Consider the following 14,141-nt stretch of genomic DNA (forward strand, 5'->3'; position numbering starts at 1 on the left):
TGGGGAAGGTGATGAATCATGTTCATTTGGTTTTTTGCCAAACTGTTCCTTTAAAGAACAAAGTGCAACTGTGTTTCATTACAGAGAAAATAATTGAAAGAAAACTATAACTGGTTTAAGTGTAATATGTGAAACGCATAAAATCCATTGATAGTCCGGTCACAAATATAATTTCTGACTCATGCTTTAACACCTTTAGAGGGCAGTGGTGAGTATCGTTTCTGTGTTCAGTTGGGGTCTACCTAGTCTCGCGAAGCTAGACGTTACCTTGTAATGAGAATACATGTCTTGAGTCAAACTTAAAAATGTTTGGTGCTGGATTCGGCAAAATCTGCTGCAAAGAAGGGTATACCCCCCCCTAAAACCCACCCCCAAATCTCTCGAGTGCTCTTTTAATGTCTGGAGTACAATTAATAATGCAAGCAAAGCAAGCTAGCTAGAGAAGTGCAATTGGTAGCTCATGTTCACTTCAAATGAATGTTTCAGAAACACCCCTCTATTAAGTTTTGCCAGAGGTGTGCTTGATGCGCAAAATCTGTTCACTTCAGATACTTTGTTTGAAGACTCGAGAAAGAGATTGGCTTGTTTGCCAACAGGATATGGTAAGTTTGTTTACCAAGGCTTGCCAGCTGTTTGTGACTTTGTTTAAAACACAGAAATTGACAGTCTTGGTTGAATGTCCATTACTGTACTATGCAGTTACTGTACCGTTTTGTGGTGGTATAGTGTGGAGGTGAACACTTCTGCCTTCCTTGCTGTAGACTGGGGTTCTATTCCCCACCTGGGCAGTCACCCTACACCAGTGGCTTTCAACCTGTGGTTGTGTTAGTATCTCCAAAAGTGTGGTATAAAAAAGCAACTACGGCTCCCTGGTGGGCTGCAGTGGTACTGCTAGGGTACTGCAGCCATCTGTTTTAACCACAGATTTTTTTTTCGGTTCTTTTGGAGATGTTAACACAATCCATGAGAAAGTGGAAGGCAAATAAATCATGTTGCAGGCAAAAGTTCACAAACATCAAAAAGAGCAAGAATAAAATAAAGTTGCATTTTCATCCAAAATGCACGTTTGTTGTGCAAGATATTAGTTCTACACATGATCAAATAAATTGACTGAATTGTGTTCGGTGTGTAAAGGCCTTCAGGTTTCACATGTCTGAGAGCAGAAAACGAGAACACTCAGGGGTCTTTTTTAAAATAAAGCTTTGAAGCCACACAAATTATGCCATCAGTTGGAGCCTAAACAAATAAACAAATTAGACTTGGACCACAGGCATCGCCCAAAGTAGGTGGGTGCAGGTTGGCATGGCTTGTGGTTGAAGCAGATGGATGCAGGCAAAAGTGGCATTAGGTTTTGTGGGTGGGTGCAGGAAAGAATGGCTCTAGATTTTGCAGGCCCAGGTGGACATGATTGGTGGTTGAATCAAGCAGGTGCAGCCATTTATAATCAAGCCTGTGCAGACCTCTATTATATAGCCTATAATTAAGTGCTTTAATCTTTTCTATCATATACATTTTTAATTTTTGAACTAACCATAGATTAGAATGACAGACTGTACAAAAGGAATGGTGCAATAAAGAACAAGCAATAAAAAGTACATAGCACATGAAAGAGAACAAAAGAATGATAGTTTGCATATTATCACACTTATTTAAATTATTGTGATGTCTAACAACGGTTGACCCAAGCCTATTTTGGCATTAGCTAACTGCTAATTTGATTATCAGAAAGTTGAATTTAGCCACTGTTTCCTTTTTTTTTTTCTTCTTCTTTCATGACTGTTTGAAAATGAATTCACACTCATACCTGTTACAAATAGAACCTGGTGTAATGAATGCAGAAAGAGCTTGGAGCGTTAGACAAAATATGATACGATTTTTCAGACATTCAAAAGAAGCCTTCAGAGTCCTGTTGGGCTCAGTGTGATAGTGTATCAGTTCTTCTTGAGGAATCGTTCAATATTCCCACTCAAAACTGTTCAGAACAGCATTCCAAAAACAGATCCCGCCTTGCTAACAAAAGACAGCACCTTAATAATCACACATCACTGTATTTTTGTTTCTTATTCACTACATATATACCATATGTACCTTTTCTGTGTGTGTGTATATTATATTATAATATTATTAGCCACGATAAAACCAGGGAGACAAAAAGAAACGACAAGAGCAAGTCTGTTTGAGATTGCTTAACAATTCAACACAGTTTGAGACAGCTGTGTCATGATTTAGCCATATAGTTTGCTGAATAATGGGGTGTGTGCTTCCATTTCATGTTAGCTCCAGCTAAATCTAAAGAAGCAAACTTCAAATGTTTTGACTGATGCGCTACATTTAGGGTAAAGGGGAAATTTGTTGTAATCTCCAAGCTGTTCTTTCAATACACGTTAAGAGTCTATTCTTGTGCGGGGTTCCTGTGGACGATTTGTCAGTTTTTGGGGTTTTTTTGTTTTGTTTTGTTACCACCACACACACACACACACACACACGCACATTTTCCCTCCACTGGTCCAAATCCTAACAGGTTTGCGTCCCCTCCTCTGCTTCATACCCACACACTAATGTGTTTGCGAACTCACACACACACGCACACACACAAACGATAATTGCACAGAGATCAGTCATCCTGTCAAAGCACCATGCACACGCACGCACAGCGCAAAGAGTAATTACTCAAAGATTTGAGCCTTCCTGTGAAAGTGTGCACTCCCCTCCCCTCTTCCCCTCCTCCGCTCCCCTGTGACACTCAAAGGCCTTATTGGAGGAAACAAAGGCGCAATTACCAACCTGGAGGTGCAAGTGTGTGTGTGTGTGTGTGCGTGTGTGTGTGTGATTGTGAAGACATGCATACATTTAGCTCTATGTCAGGACCAAATATACCTAAGGTTAGGGGTGTGCAATATCATAGTTTTTATTGTTGTTGTAAATTATGTCAAAATACGCTTTACCAAGCATATCCAGAATATCATCTCAAGGAACTCAAGGAACACTGACTCACTACATGTTTTATTACAAAGTGAGCATAATTAGGCCTGTCTGATTGGACTTGGGGCAGTACAGTAGTTTGTAAAACTTTTAATAAAAATCATTGTAGGATATTACTATTATTATTATTGTTATTGTTGTTATTATTATAGTATTTTTATATATTGCGGTACATGTTCTTTTTTGTCTTTTCCAACTTATGAAATCTCAGAAAACTAAATATTGTGATGTGTTATGTGTATATTGTGTTATAATGTCTTTGCTCTTGCTGTAGTAGAAAGCATTTTTTCAGCAGCTTAAATGTTTGATTTGAAAAGTTTGTATTTTAGAGAAACTTACTGGTTCAGATTTCTTTACAGTGGTGCTGACAGGAGTCACCATGTGTACAACACAAACATATATATTTTACTTACTATTCAAACCCAGCAATGAGCCTACATTTGTCCTCTGAGTTTTCAGATGTGATGTTGGTATGGCAAAATAGTGATAAATCTGAAAAAATAAGTTTTCTTTAGGGACTATTTTTCCTCATAACTCTCTCCCTGTACGTCTCCAACATTTAATGGATTTTAAAAATACTTTTAGGCCAAAACTTTGTTAGAACTATCGTAAAACAGTGACTCAGACTGCGCACAAGTACAAGTATATATTTTTTGTCGCCAGTAGCTGAGTCCAAAACCTTACTGAGTAACCTACTTAGAATTACGTAGTTGAGCCTCTGCGGCCGGTTTAAATAAAGCTGTTTCATTTAAAATAATTCGCTGCGCTCCGAGTACTGAGCAAAGACAAACTGAACAGCGCTGCTGCTCTGTACACTGAAGCTAAAAGTCAGATCATGATAAACACGGTAGGAGTCTCTCTACAGCCTATTTTACATCACTGTATTAACGTTTATACCTCACTATTATATTCAGTCAAACAGAGTAAAGTCGGCATAGACGGCCTTTTTAGTAGCAAATGTTGATTTTTATTTTTTATTCATTTTATTTATTTATTTTTTTCCCTCCTGTGTTTAGTTGACCTGTCTCCACCCATATTGGGAGAGTTAGCAGCACTTCTGCGTGTGAGCAGAGCTTCCTTCACTGCATTTGTTCATTAGCAGCTACACTTGGCTTACGTCACAGCGGGTATCGGAATGTTGTTATCAGTGAAAGTGAAAGCACAAGTAAATGAGCATGGTATCGGCCTGAAACCTGTATCGGTATCGATGCATCCGTTGTTGTTGTTGTTGTTGTTGTTGTTGTTATTGTATTATTATTATTATTATTATTATTATAATTAGGAGTTATTAATGCAATCCTTATTGTTATTACAAATAGTAATAACAGTAACAAATGTGTTTTTATTTTTTCCCAGTCAGTCCCAGGCTTTTTTTTAATCCTTAAACAATATTGAAATTTTCAGTAGTTACAGCTCTGCTGGAGTCAATGGAAATACCCCACAGATAGAAAGTGTGTGTGTGTGTGTGTGTGTGTGTGTGTGTGTTTGACACGCAGTGCAGCAGCAGATGTCTGGGTCACAGAGGCCAAAACCCTTCATTACCATCACAAAGAAGCACTCTGTACAACCTTCAGCCTGAACACACTGTTCACCCCCCCCCCTACACACACACACATACACTCTCTCTTTCTTTCTTCTTACACACTTCAGCTCTTTCTCCCTCCCTCATTCTGCCTCTCTTACACTCTTGTGTTCTCTCTCTCTCATCTCTCTCCCTCTCACTCTCCCCCCTCTTTTCTGTCTTCTCTTTCTTTTTATTCTTTTGAGTAGGAGTGTGTGTGGGTCACAGGTGAGGCTGATGATTTTCTGCAGCCGAGCGCTCTAATTGATTTCTAATGGTGGCAGTGCAGAAGAGGGATTACTGAGATCCTCAGCAAAGTCCCCTAGCAACCTCTCACACACACATTCAGTTGCCTCCCACCCTCAGGGCTGACTAACCTCTGTAGGTGCTTTGGCAAAATGGAGACACATACACGTTAAATAGGGAGAACAGCTCGCTTTTACTGTTTTTTAAAAATGACTGTTCAATTAATTTTATTTTTTTTAGCGTAATTGGTATGGCTGGGCTGAACAGCATTGTTCAGGCTTTGAGTAATAGGTGTTTCAGAACAAATACTTGAAGACTCGTTCTCAGTACCACCCTTAAAAACAATGATAATAATAGTAATAATGCATCCCTTTTACGATGGACATCTCAAAGAGGCCCTGAAACAGATATGTTCTAACATTTACATCAGATAAGGAGACCGATGTGTCTGACTGGATTTTTGCTTACCTAGATAGCAGCGATGATATAGAAGGAAGCTCAAGACGTAAATCTTGTGAAATCTCATAGTCAGTGTAGCTGAATGGATAGCTAAGTTTATATTGCACTGCTAACTTAGTGTTAAATCCGTCATGAGTGAAATAACTTTGATAGACAAACATAAATCTCGTTCAGGGTTGAGGACTCAGTGAGTTATTTCAGTGTTTTATACTAAATTCCTACAGATTAATGTCAGTTATAGGGACCAACTAAACTGATTAGCTGTCCTGCTGTCTCTGTTTATTTTCAGCTCTCAGCTCAGTGGTGGCTAAATGAGTGACTAAGCTTCTTCACCTGAATATCATATAATAGCCAAAACTACAGATAGTATCTACAAAACCCAAAATAAGCACCCTGTGGCCATATTGTTAACACTTCGCTAGCATAATGTGTCATTAGATGGCTGTGATGAGTCAATGCTGGCTGTGGCTTTCAAAACAAGAAACAGTCCATTTGATCGGAGGTTGATCTGTACCAAATCGAAAAGTTATATTTAATTTCTGATTGTGTTATTGCATGCGATATTTATAATTATAATTATTTAAAGATATTTATAATTTCCTTGTAAATACTGCATTAGCTTTGACATTGCAGGAGATAAAAGCATACAAATCACTGGAATCATCTAGTTATTTAGTCTGTGGATCAGCGATATTCCATCTTTTGTATCATCAACTTCTCCATCAAACATTGTGATTGCAAAAGTGATAATAGCCTCCTGTCTGTCTGTGTTTGAGGGGTTTATCAGTGTTAACTTGACGTTCCATGAGGCCTGCTAACGATCTGGCGTTCTCTCAACTGTATTTGTCTACATGCTTAAATAAGTTCTTCAAGGGTTCTTTAGAAAAGAAAATGGTTCTATATAGAACCATGAACACTCCAAAAACCCTTTGCATGATTAAAGGATTCTTTGCATCATGAAAGTGTTCTTCAGATTGATTAAGAATGTGCTGTAGATGGCTCCATATAGCACCAAAAAGTGTTCCGCTATTGTTACAAGCTTGACATCATAGCAATAGAAGAACCCTTTTTGGTGCTATATAGAAACCTTTTCAAAAAGGTTCTATATAGAACCATCTACAGCACGTTCTGAAGAACGCTTTCATGATGCAAAGAACGTTTTAAGCATGCTAAGAGTTCTTTGAGTGTTCATGGTTCTGTTTAGAACCATTTTCTTTACTAAAGAACCATTGAAGAACCATTATTTTAAGAGTGTAGCTAAAGCACAAGAGATCTAGACATTAAATAGTTAGATTGCAAAAGTCAGTCATCAGTGGATGTAAATTGTCAATCGTGAACATTTCTCAACACTCAAAAAAGATCAAAACTACAGAATCCATCCCTTACCTAACTGTCTACCTGTGACAGAATGATGAGGGCAGGCTTTGGTTTGGGGAGGTGGCTGAAAGCTTTTCCTGTTCATTCTTGTTATTTAAAGATTTCACCTTCGCTGGCTCAGCACTTTATCCTCTTTCCCCTTCATGATGTCAGACAGCTAGGATGCTGTAAAAGCATGCATTTTGTTTTTTGTTGCTGTTGTTTTTACATTCATGAATCACACAACACGTCAAGGCTATACTTTATCTGTCAGGATTCTTTATTAATTAACAGACAAGTGTGACCTCAGTTGAACACTGTGTATAGCCAAACAACTGTATGTGTATGTGGCCATTTCTCTTTGTTTTAATGTTGTTTTTCGCCATCTTAATATTTTTCACTAACTAATACCTGAGGAAGAATTCCAGCTGGTATATCATTCACTACTGTTGTCTTCCCAAGAAATACTGCTGTCACAGATTTTGCCTTGAGCATTTTCACTGCTGCTTGTCAACCCACATGGCCGTCTACTTATCAACATCCATCTACTTATGCACCTACATGCATCAGTCAGTACTTTGCCTGAGTGTCAGAAATAGTTTTGTGGTATTGGTGTCCCCATCAGTGCTATTTATTTATTTATTTATTTATTTATTTATTTATTTTATTCATTTCATTATTCCTGTCATTTCTTGATTCTGACACGCTGTGTCTGCTGCTATGTCATAATTGAATCCAGGAAGGCAGATTTGATTATTGGTCTAAATTAGAGTAATTTTTTAGTTACTTATTGCTAAATTACAGTCATGTTTTTGCTTTTAACATTGTAAACATCAGCCTAAGCTTTATATAGTCTTTGTTGGGTGAAGCGAATCTACCCGTGAGATGTAAATATTTAGCCATATAAAAACAAAAGTTAAATGGGCTGGATAAATTGTAAATATGTAACGGACCCTATAAAGTTGTCTGGCAGGCCTGATGTGGCCTGCCTGCTGTTTGTTTAAGACCCCTGGCTTAGATGCTTGGGCAGCAACTGCCTATTGACTTTTATTGTAAGTGAATTTTGAGTGAGTAATATTTTCAGTGTTTTGTTTGTTTGGAAATGCATTGAAATTACTGTCCACAGTAATTGACCATATGCTACAGAGATGGCAGGTAGAGATTAGGTTAAAAGCACTGGATTATTCCTTTAATGCCAAAAGAAATCCTCATTTCTCCTGCCTTGAATGTGTGTGTGTGTGTGTGTGTGTGTGTGTGTGTGTGTGTGTGTGTGTGTGTGTGTGTGTGTGTTAGCCCTCACAGCTAGCCTTGCCCAGTGTGTGCTGTAGCCCAGTGAGCACTGAAATACTGGCTGTTTGTTTTGTGCTAGAGCTGTTTGCTGCAGGCTGTGGTGGATGTTGACGATGAAAGACCTTTATTTTGCTTACTCTCGTGTGTGTGAGTGAGTGAGATGCACAGTGAGAGAGTGTGTATTGTCTGTGTGTGTGTTGTGTTGAGGAACAATAGGCCCCCAGAGGAGAAGCGGTGGGCCACACAACAGAAACGCTGCAGGGGATAACTGCTTTACCACACACACACTTCAGACCTGTCACTTCATAAGGCTGCAGATTTGGCCCACGCAGCAAATACATCACACAGTCATATTTTCACACGAACACTGTGATGCCTGACAGATATATCTGTACCATAGTCCTGCTTACTATTAGCTGTAAAATAAAAATCAGTTTATTAAAAAGATCTGGTTCTAATAGGAAGCAAAAGATTGGTGAATTACAACAACTAATTCATATTATCAGTAACATCTAGAGATGTATCTGATAATTAACACCTTATTGTGCCCAATACTGGTGTCATAAATCAATCATTTAATTATTTTAATGTTTTACATTACTTTATATAGATAATTTTACAACACTCAACGGTATGTGGGGAAAAAATGCACTGCAAATTGTTTTAGAATCGCATCTTGGCCTCCTGAGTCAAAATCCAGTTGAATCGTGAGATGTCTGTAGGTCCCCACTTCAACATATGACTACATGCATTAACTGAATCCTGCACCAGGATATTAAAAAACAAAGAATGGTCATGTTACATGGTAGCCTTAGCCTGCTGTTACTGCATTGCTTGGTGGATGGATTGTTCATTGTGATTATTATTATTAATAATTAATAATCATTTATGGCACATTATGTATAATATCTAGCATTATATATTTTGACATTTTTATTGTGCAATATATTTAACTACACCCCTTACCTGTAAAATTACTTTACAAATCACACATCTCATGGATTATTCTTTTATTTTCCAGTACTTTGGTGAGGGGAGGTATTGTATGACTAATAGGGAGCTTTTGCTTCCAAGTGACTTTATAGCCACACAGTTTGATTCATCATGTGGATAATAACCCCACTGGGTATGTTTAGAATACAATGCTTAAATTGCTTCTTCTCATTCTGAACAGATTTGCATTTGCAGCTTGTAACCATTTCCTCAGTAGCATTCGAGTGGCAGTGTAAAGGTTCTGTATGTAGATCAGATATATTTTTGGAATATATGTAATTTGATTGAATGTCTGAGTGGGCAAACAGTGTTAGTTTACAGAAATAGTTTATAATTGCTAATGATTTTAAGAGTGTCTGTAATCTGATTGTCAACAATCAGTGATATGCATTAATATGACATCATGCTGGTGGCTACGAGTTGGCATTCATTGTTGTAATAATAGTACGTATGTTTTTAAATATATGGTTGATCTTTTTTCTTTAATTTCACTGTGCTTCGATGTACTAGCCTTCATCCAGAATGTCTCGTCCTTTAGTAGTCCAGCTTTATTGTTTTGCTACACCGTCGGTTTACATTATATAGTTTACATTACATTCTGTGTAATTATGCAATTGCTTGCTTAATTGCCATGAAGTTAATTACTTTTTTATTACATTCATTCATTTTATTACATTTACATTCTGTAACACGTTTGATTCTGACTTTTCCTTTTGTTTTGCTGTTAAAAAATCTTCAAAAATGTAAAGAGTTTTTTCTTTCCTCAAAAATAAGACTGTGTGCACACAACAGTAACTTTTTAGCAAATTCAAAGCTTAATAAAATATCTCCTCTTATACAAACACAAATGTGGAATCGATTGAAATCTTAGTCTCTTCACTTTCAGCAGAATTTCAGTGTTTCTCAATGAGCTACGAGTGAGAAACACTTAAATGTGAGAAGAGGCATTTCAGAGAGTTAAACTCTGTTTTTAATCTTTTCCAGGCTGCGTCTCAGTCAACACAACCACTGAAATTCACCACCTCCGACTCCTGCGACCGCATCAAAGACGAGTTCCAGTTCCTCCAAGCACAATATCACAGGTACACTACACGGTACAAACAATGTGTGTGTGTGTGTGTGTGTGTGTGTGTGTGTGTGTGTGTGTGTGTGTTTGTTTTTGTATGTTTTCAGGACCAAAACAATACTCCTGGTTTTGTAAAGAGTTTTTTTATATTAACAAAAGCACCATGTTTCTTTTTTTCAAACTGTTTTTGCTTAGTGAGATGAGATTAAGGTTAAGTTCAGGGTTAGATGGATGTGGGCAATATGACAGTATTTTATAGTTGTCGTGATCAGATTTGTTATGATGCACTTTTTTGGACATACCGTAGATATCATCCATACTTAAAGAACACTGACCACCAATTACGTTTCATTACAAAGAAAGAATAATAGGTCATGTCTAATTGGATTCATGCAGCACTGCTGTGTCTGATCCATGTGTACCAGCTCAAGACACACTAACACACCATCGCGTCACTGCAGTGCTGAGAATGATTCATCACCCAAATAATACCTGCTCCATGGTGGTCCTGTGGGGGTACTGACCATCAAAGAACAGGGTAAAAGGAGCTAACAAAGTATGCAGAGAAACAGATGGACTACAAATGCACCTATATCATCAGTGGAGATGAAAAAGTGGACCAATTTGTTTAGATACAGGGAGGTGTACTGAATAAAAATTACCAGTTTGTGTGTATGCACATATACATACATATGATGCCATGTCCTGACAATATAAAAAAGCAAGCTGCGTGTATGTGTGTGTCTGTCAGTCTTTACCAGTGCTCTGTGGACAGTGCAGAGAATGTGGGTCATCTTAGACAAAAAAAAACAGCTTCCTTTTCCATCCCACCATCCTTCCTTCCTTCCTGTGCGCTGAATGACCTGAGAGAAATAAACAGATGAAAGGTTTGCGAGGCCCTGTTTGGGCAGGACACCACCCAGCCCTGGCATACAGGCGAAACGATGAAAAAAAGGCCAGAGGTGAAGACGGATGGATGGATGGATGGAAGAAAGGATGAGCTGAATGATGTGCTGATCTCTGACACGATCTGTAATTCTGCAGGGAGAGCAATGGGCAGATTGAAGTGGTAAAGCATTTGAGCAAGCGTCTGTATTCTTCTGCTCTACCAATCGTGTTCAGCACAGTTCACTACCAGCCAATCACACGGCAGTGCCAGTGAAGCCAGGTTGTCATGGTGAAAGAAATGTTGTAGAGTTCTTTTTTCCCCTTTGGGAAGAAGGATTAGGTGAAGTGGAAATGACAGACTTGAGAAAAATGTGTGTGTGTGTGTGTGTGTGAGAGAGAGAGAGGGGGTGGGGGGTTGGGGAAACGCCACCTCTTCCCAAACACTTCAGGCTGGAATGTAAATATTTTAGCTGATATGTATACACACTGGCAAAGATTGTTTCACTCACACACACACACACACACACACACACACATTTTCACTTAGGGTGCTTTCACACCTACCTTGTTTGGTATGGACCTATCGAACGTTTTCTTTCATTTGGTTCACTGTGACAAGTGTGAACGCTCCACCCCTTCCTTGGCTGTGCACTGAAACAAATGAACTATGGTCCGGCAAAAATCCCACGTTTCGGTTCGCCTCCAAGTAGACACTGGTTCAGTTCGCTGTTGATAGGAACGCATTTTTGTGGTGAGAGAAGTCAACATCAGAGCACGCTCTTTCTTTTAGTTTATCAGCATGTCAGCGCAGTGCTGTCCACATAATCTGCCTGTTTTAATGTCTAACACCCGACAGACTGTCTTACAAGCAGAGCTGCTGCTCATAACTGAAAAACAAAAAAAATAACAATAACAGTAAAAATAATGATAATAGAAGTGGTCTGCTTGGTTACGTTCAAATTGACGAGTCATAAACAAGCAGTCAAACGAGTCATAAACAAGCAGATATCAAGTAAGGTTTATTATTATTGCTTTGACTGTGATACATATAGACGTTAAGCATCTCTGTTTTCAAGAGCACTTTTATAATTTCAAAATTTCAGATCAATAAACAAGTGCTCACGTGTGTAATTTGGTGCACTCTAGTCGTTGCAGTGTGAAACCAACAGAACCGCATGAAAAGGATACAATACCACAAAAACCCGAACTCTGGTTCAGCAAACGAGGTGTGAAAACAGCCTTAGTTTAAGTTTTCACCAGTGCTGGCCCCAATAGTTCAGAATTCTCAAGTATTTGTTCGGTATGTTGGTTTTTGATTTGTCAGTAACTTTGTTTTGTACTTAAGCCACAAAAATTGTAGCTCAAATTACAACACATTTCATCAACATACATTTATTGTTATTGTATCAAAAATGTTAAAAATAAAAAAACAATTTCCAGCCAAATACTGGGAACTTGGAAAGCTGACAGTAAATAAAAAAACAGTTTTCATAAATTAAACTTGTTAAAATTATTTCAGTATGTAGGCTACAGTGCGTGCCATGAAAAACATCCTTGAAAACAGAGAATAGTTAGTTGTCCAAGACAGTTTTTTTTCTTATACTTTGCACTTTGGCACTGTCCTTTAGCCATTATTTCATAAACTGGTGCTACAGATGGTGTTGACGTGCTTGCGGGATTTTCCATTCTGTTTCTGTTCTCTTGCTGTATATTTCTGCATATTGACCGAGTTGTTGTGCTTTCAAGTGGTACCAAACCTGGAGTGGAGAACTTCTTGGATGTTGCATTTGCTGTTCAGCATGAACAGAGAACTTGGATGTTGTATCTCTGCTCCGCATGAACAGAGTCTATAAATCACTCATCTAATGTCCCTCATAGAAATCCTGAAATAGTTCCTTACGGCTGTTTTTTTTTTCATGGTTGATCTGCTGCCAGTCAAACTGTTTGAACACGTCTGGGATGACTGGCACGAGAGTGTTTTTATCATGAAAATCACTTGTAAAGTCTTAGACTTTGACACTTCATTATAGACCTGTTTCAATCTTTCTTTTTTGTTTTTTTTGTGGTTTTTTTATTGTTTGTTTTGTATAGTATTGTATTGTTTGTATTGTTTGTCCCCACTCAGTTTTTTTTGGTTGTAAACTACAATTAGAAACCCCAGTCCACTATAAAAACCAACAAGCATTCAAGTACATGGTCGGAAATACCAACAAGTAAAAAAGCCTTTGAATTGCTTTTTAGAGCAGCTCTAGTTTTCACTTACTTTCTCTGTATTACTGTTTGTGCTGACTTGGCAGGCAATCGTGTAAAGCTGTCTTCTCCTTTTTGTGTGTGTGCCTGTGTTTGTTCTTGTGTGCTGTGTGTACGTGTGTACGTGTGTGTTCCTGCCCTTTCTTGGCCCAGTCTGAAGCTGGAGTGTGATAAGCTGGCCACGGAGAAATCGGAGATGCAGCGGCACTACATCATGGTGAGTGATACCTTTATGAATGAACAGCAGATTGCACCCAAAGAGTTCAACAGGAACTGGAGACTCATCAGCCACCAGCAGTCTAACTGATTACGCTGCAGCCCCCGTGCTAGCACGCAGGAATTACCCAGTTTGTAGATGGATGAGTTATTAGACCAAGATGCTAGATTTAGCACTATTAGAAGGACTGATTTTCTATATTTTTTTATCTATAGACTTATTTTTGTATATTGTTCAGATTTTTTTGATTTTCTTAATTTTTAAACCGTTAAGATGTAAACAAAGTCACACGGAGTGGTTTGATGTGAAGTGTTCCATTCTAGAGAAACTTATGAAATCAGAATTATTCTCAGTGGTGTTAATAGGAACCAGACATCTCAGGAGTAAAATGATTGTAAACGCTTACACAGAAAAGTCATGAATAATGCTGCCTGATGTCTGAGACGTTGTTGTGCAATGGTTTTGCAATAACGTTTTGGCCTAAAATTTATTTTGAACTATTTATTTTAATCCATTCGTGGTCGAGAGGTGCATGCAGGGCAAAATGGTACCCAAAGAAATTTAATTTTTTTTTTAGATTTATTTTTTTCTATTATCAGCTAGTTTTCCATTATCAGCATCACATATAAAAACTCAGACACGTGTGTGTGTGTGTGTGTGTGTGTGTGTGTGTGTGTATGTATGTATGTATGTATGTATGTATGTATGTAAATAGTAAATAAAATGGCTGTATTTACATTGTAGACGTTGTGAGCCCTTGTTCTAATCACCACCTCTGTAAAGAAAGTCAGTAAGTTCCTCTTCAGTGAACTATTTCACATCAAACCACAGCT

General features: G+C 38.1%; 1 protein-coding gene across 2 annotated transcripts in view; it reads left to right on the forward strand.

The window, feature by feature from the left end:
- The window catches only part of chico, a 40,061-nt gene that overhangs the window by 12,871 nt on the left and 13,049 nt on the right, over positions 1-14,141 (forward strand). For both annotated transcript variants that reach the window (XM_036556361.1, XM_036556362.1), the window contains exons 2-3: positions 9,872-9,969; positions 13,245-13,308. In XM_036556361.1, the coding sequence (XP_036412254.1) occupies positions 9,872-9,969; positions 13,245-13,308 (162 nt within the window). The remainder of the gene's footprint in view (positions 1-9,871; positions 9,970-13,244; positions 13,309-14,141) is intronic.

The sequence above is a fragment of the Colossoma macropomum genome, unplaced genomic scaffold (assembly GCF_904425465.1).
Source record: "Colossoma macropomum unplaced genomic scaffold, Colossoma_macropomum, whole genome shotgun sequence".
NCBI lineage: Eukaryota > Metazoa > Chordata > Actinopteri > Characiformes > Serrasalmidae > Colossoma > Colossoma macropomum.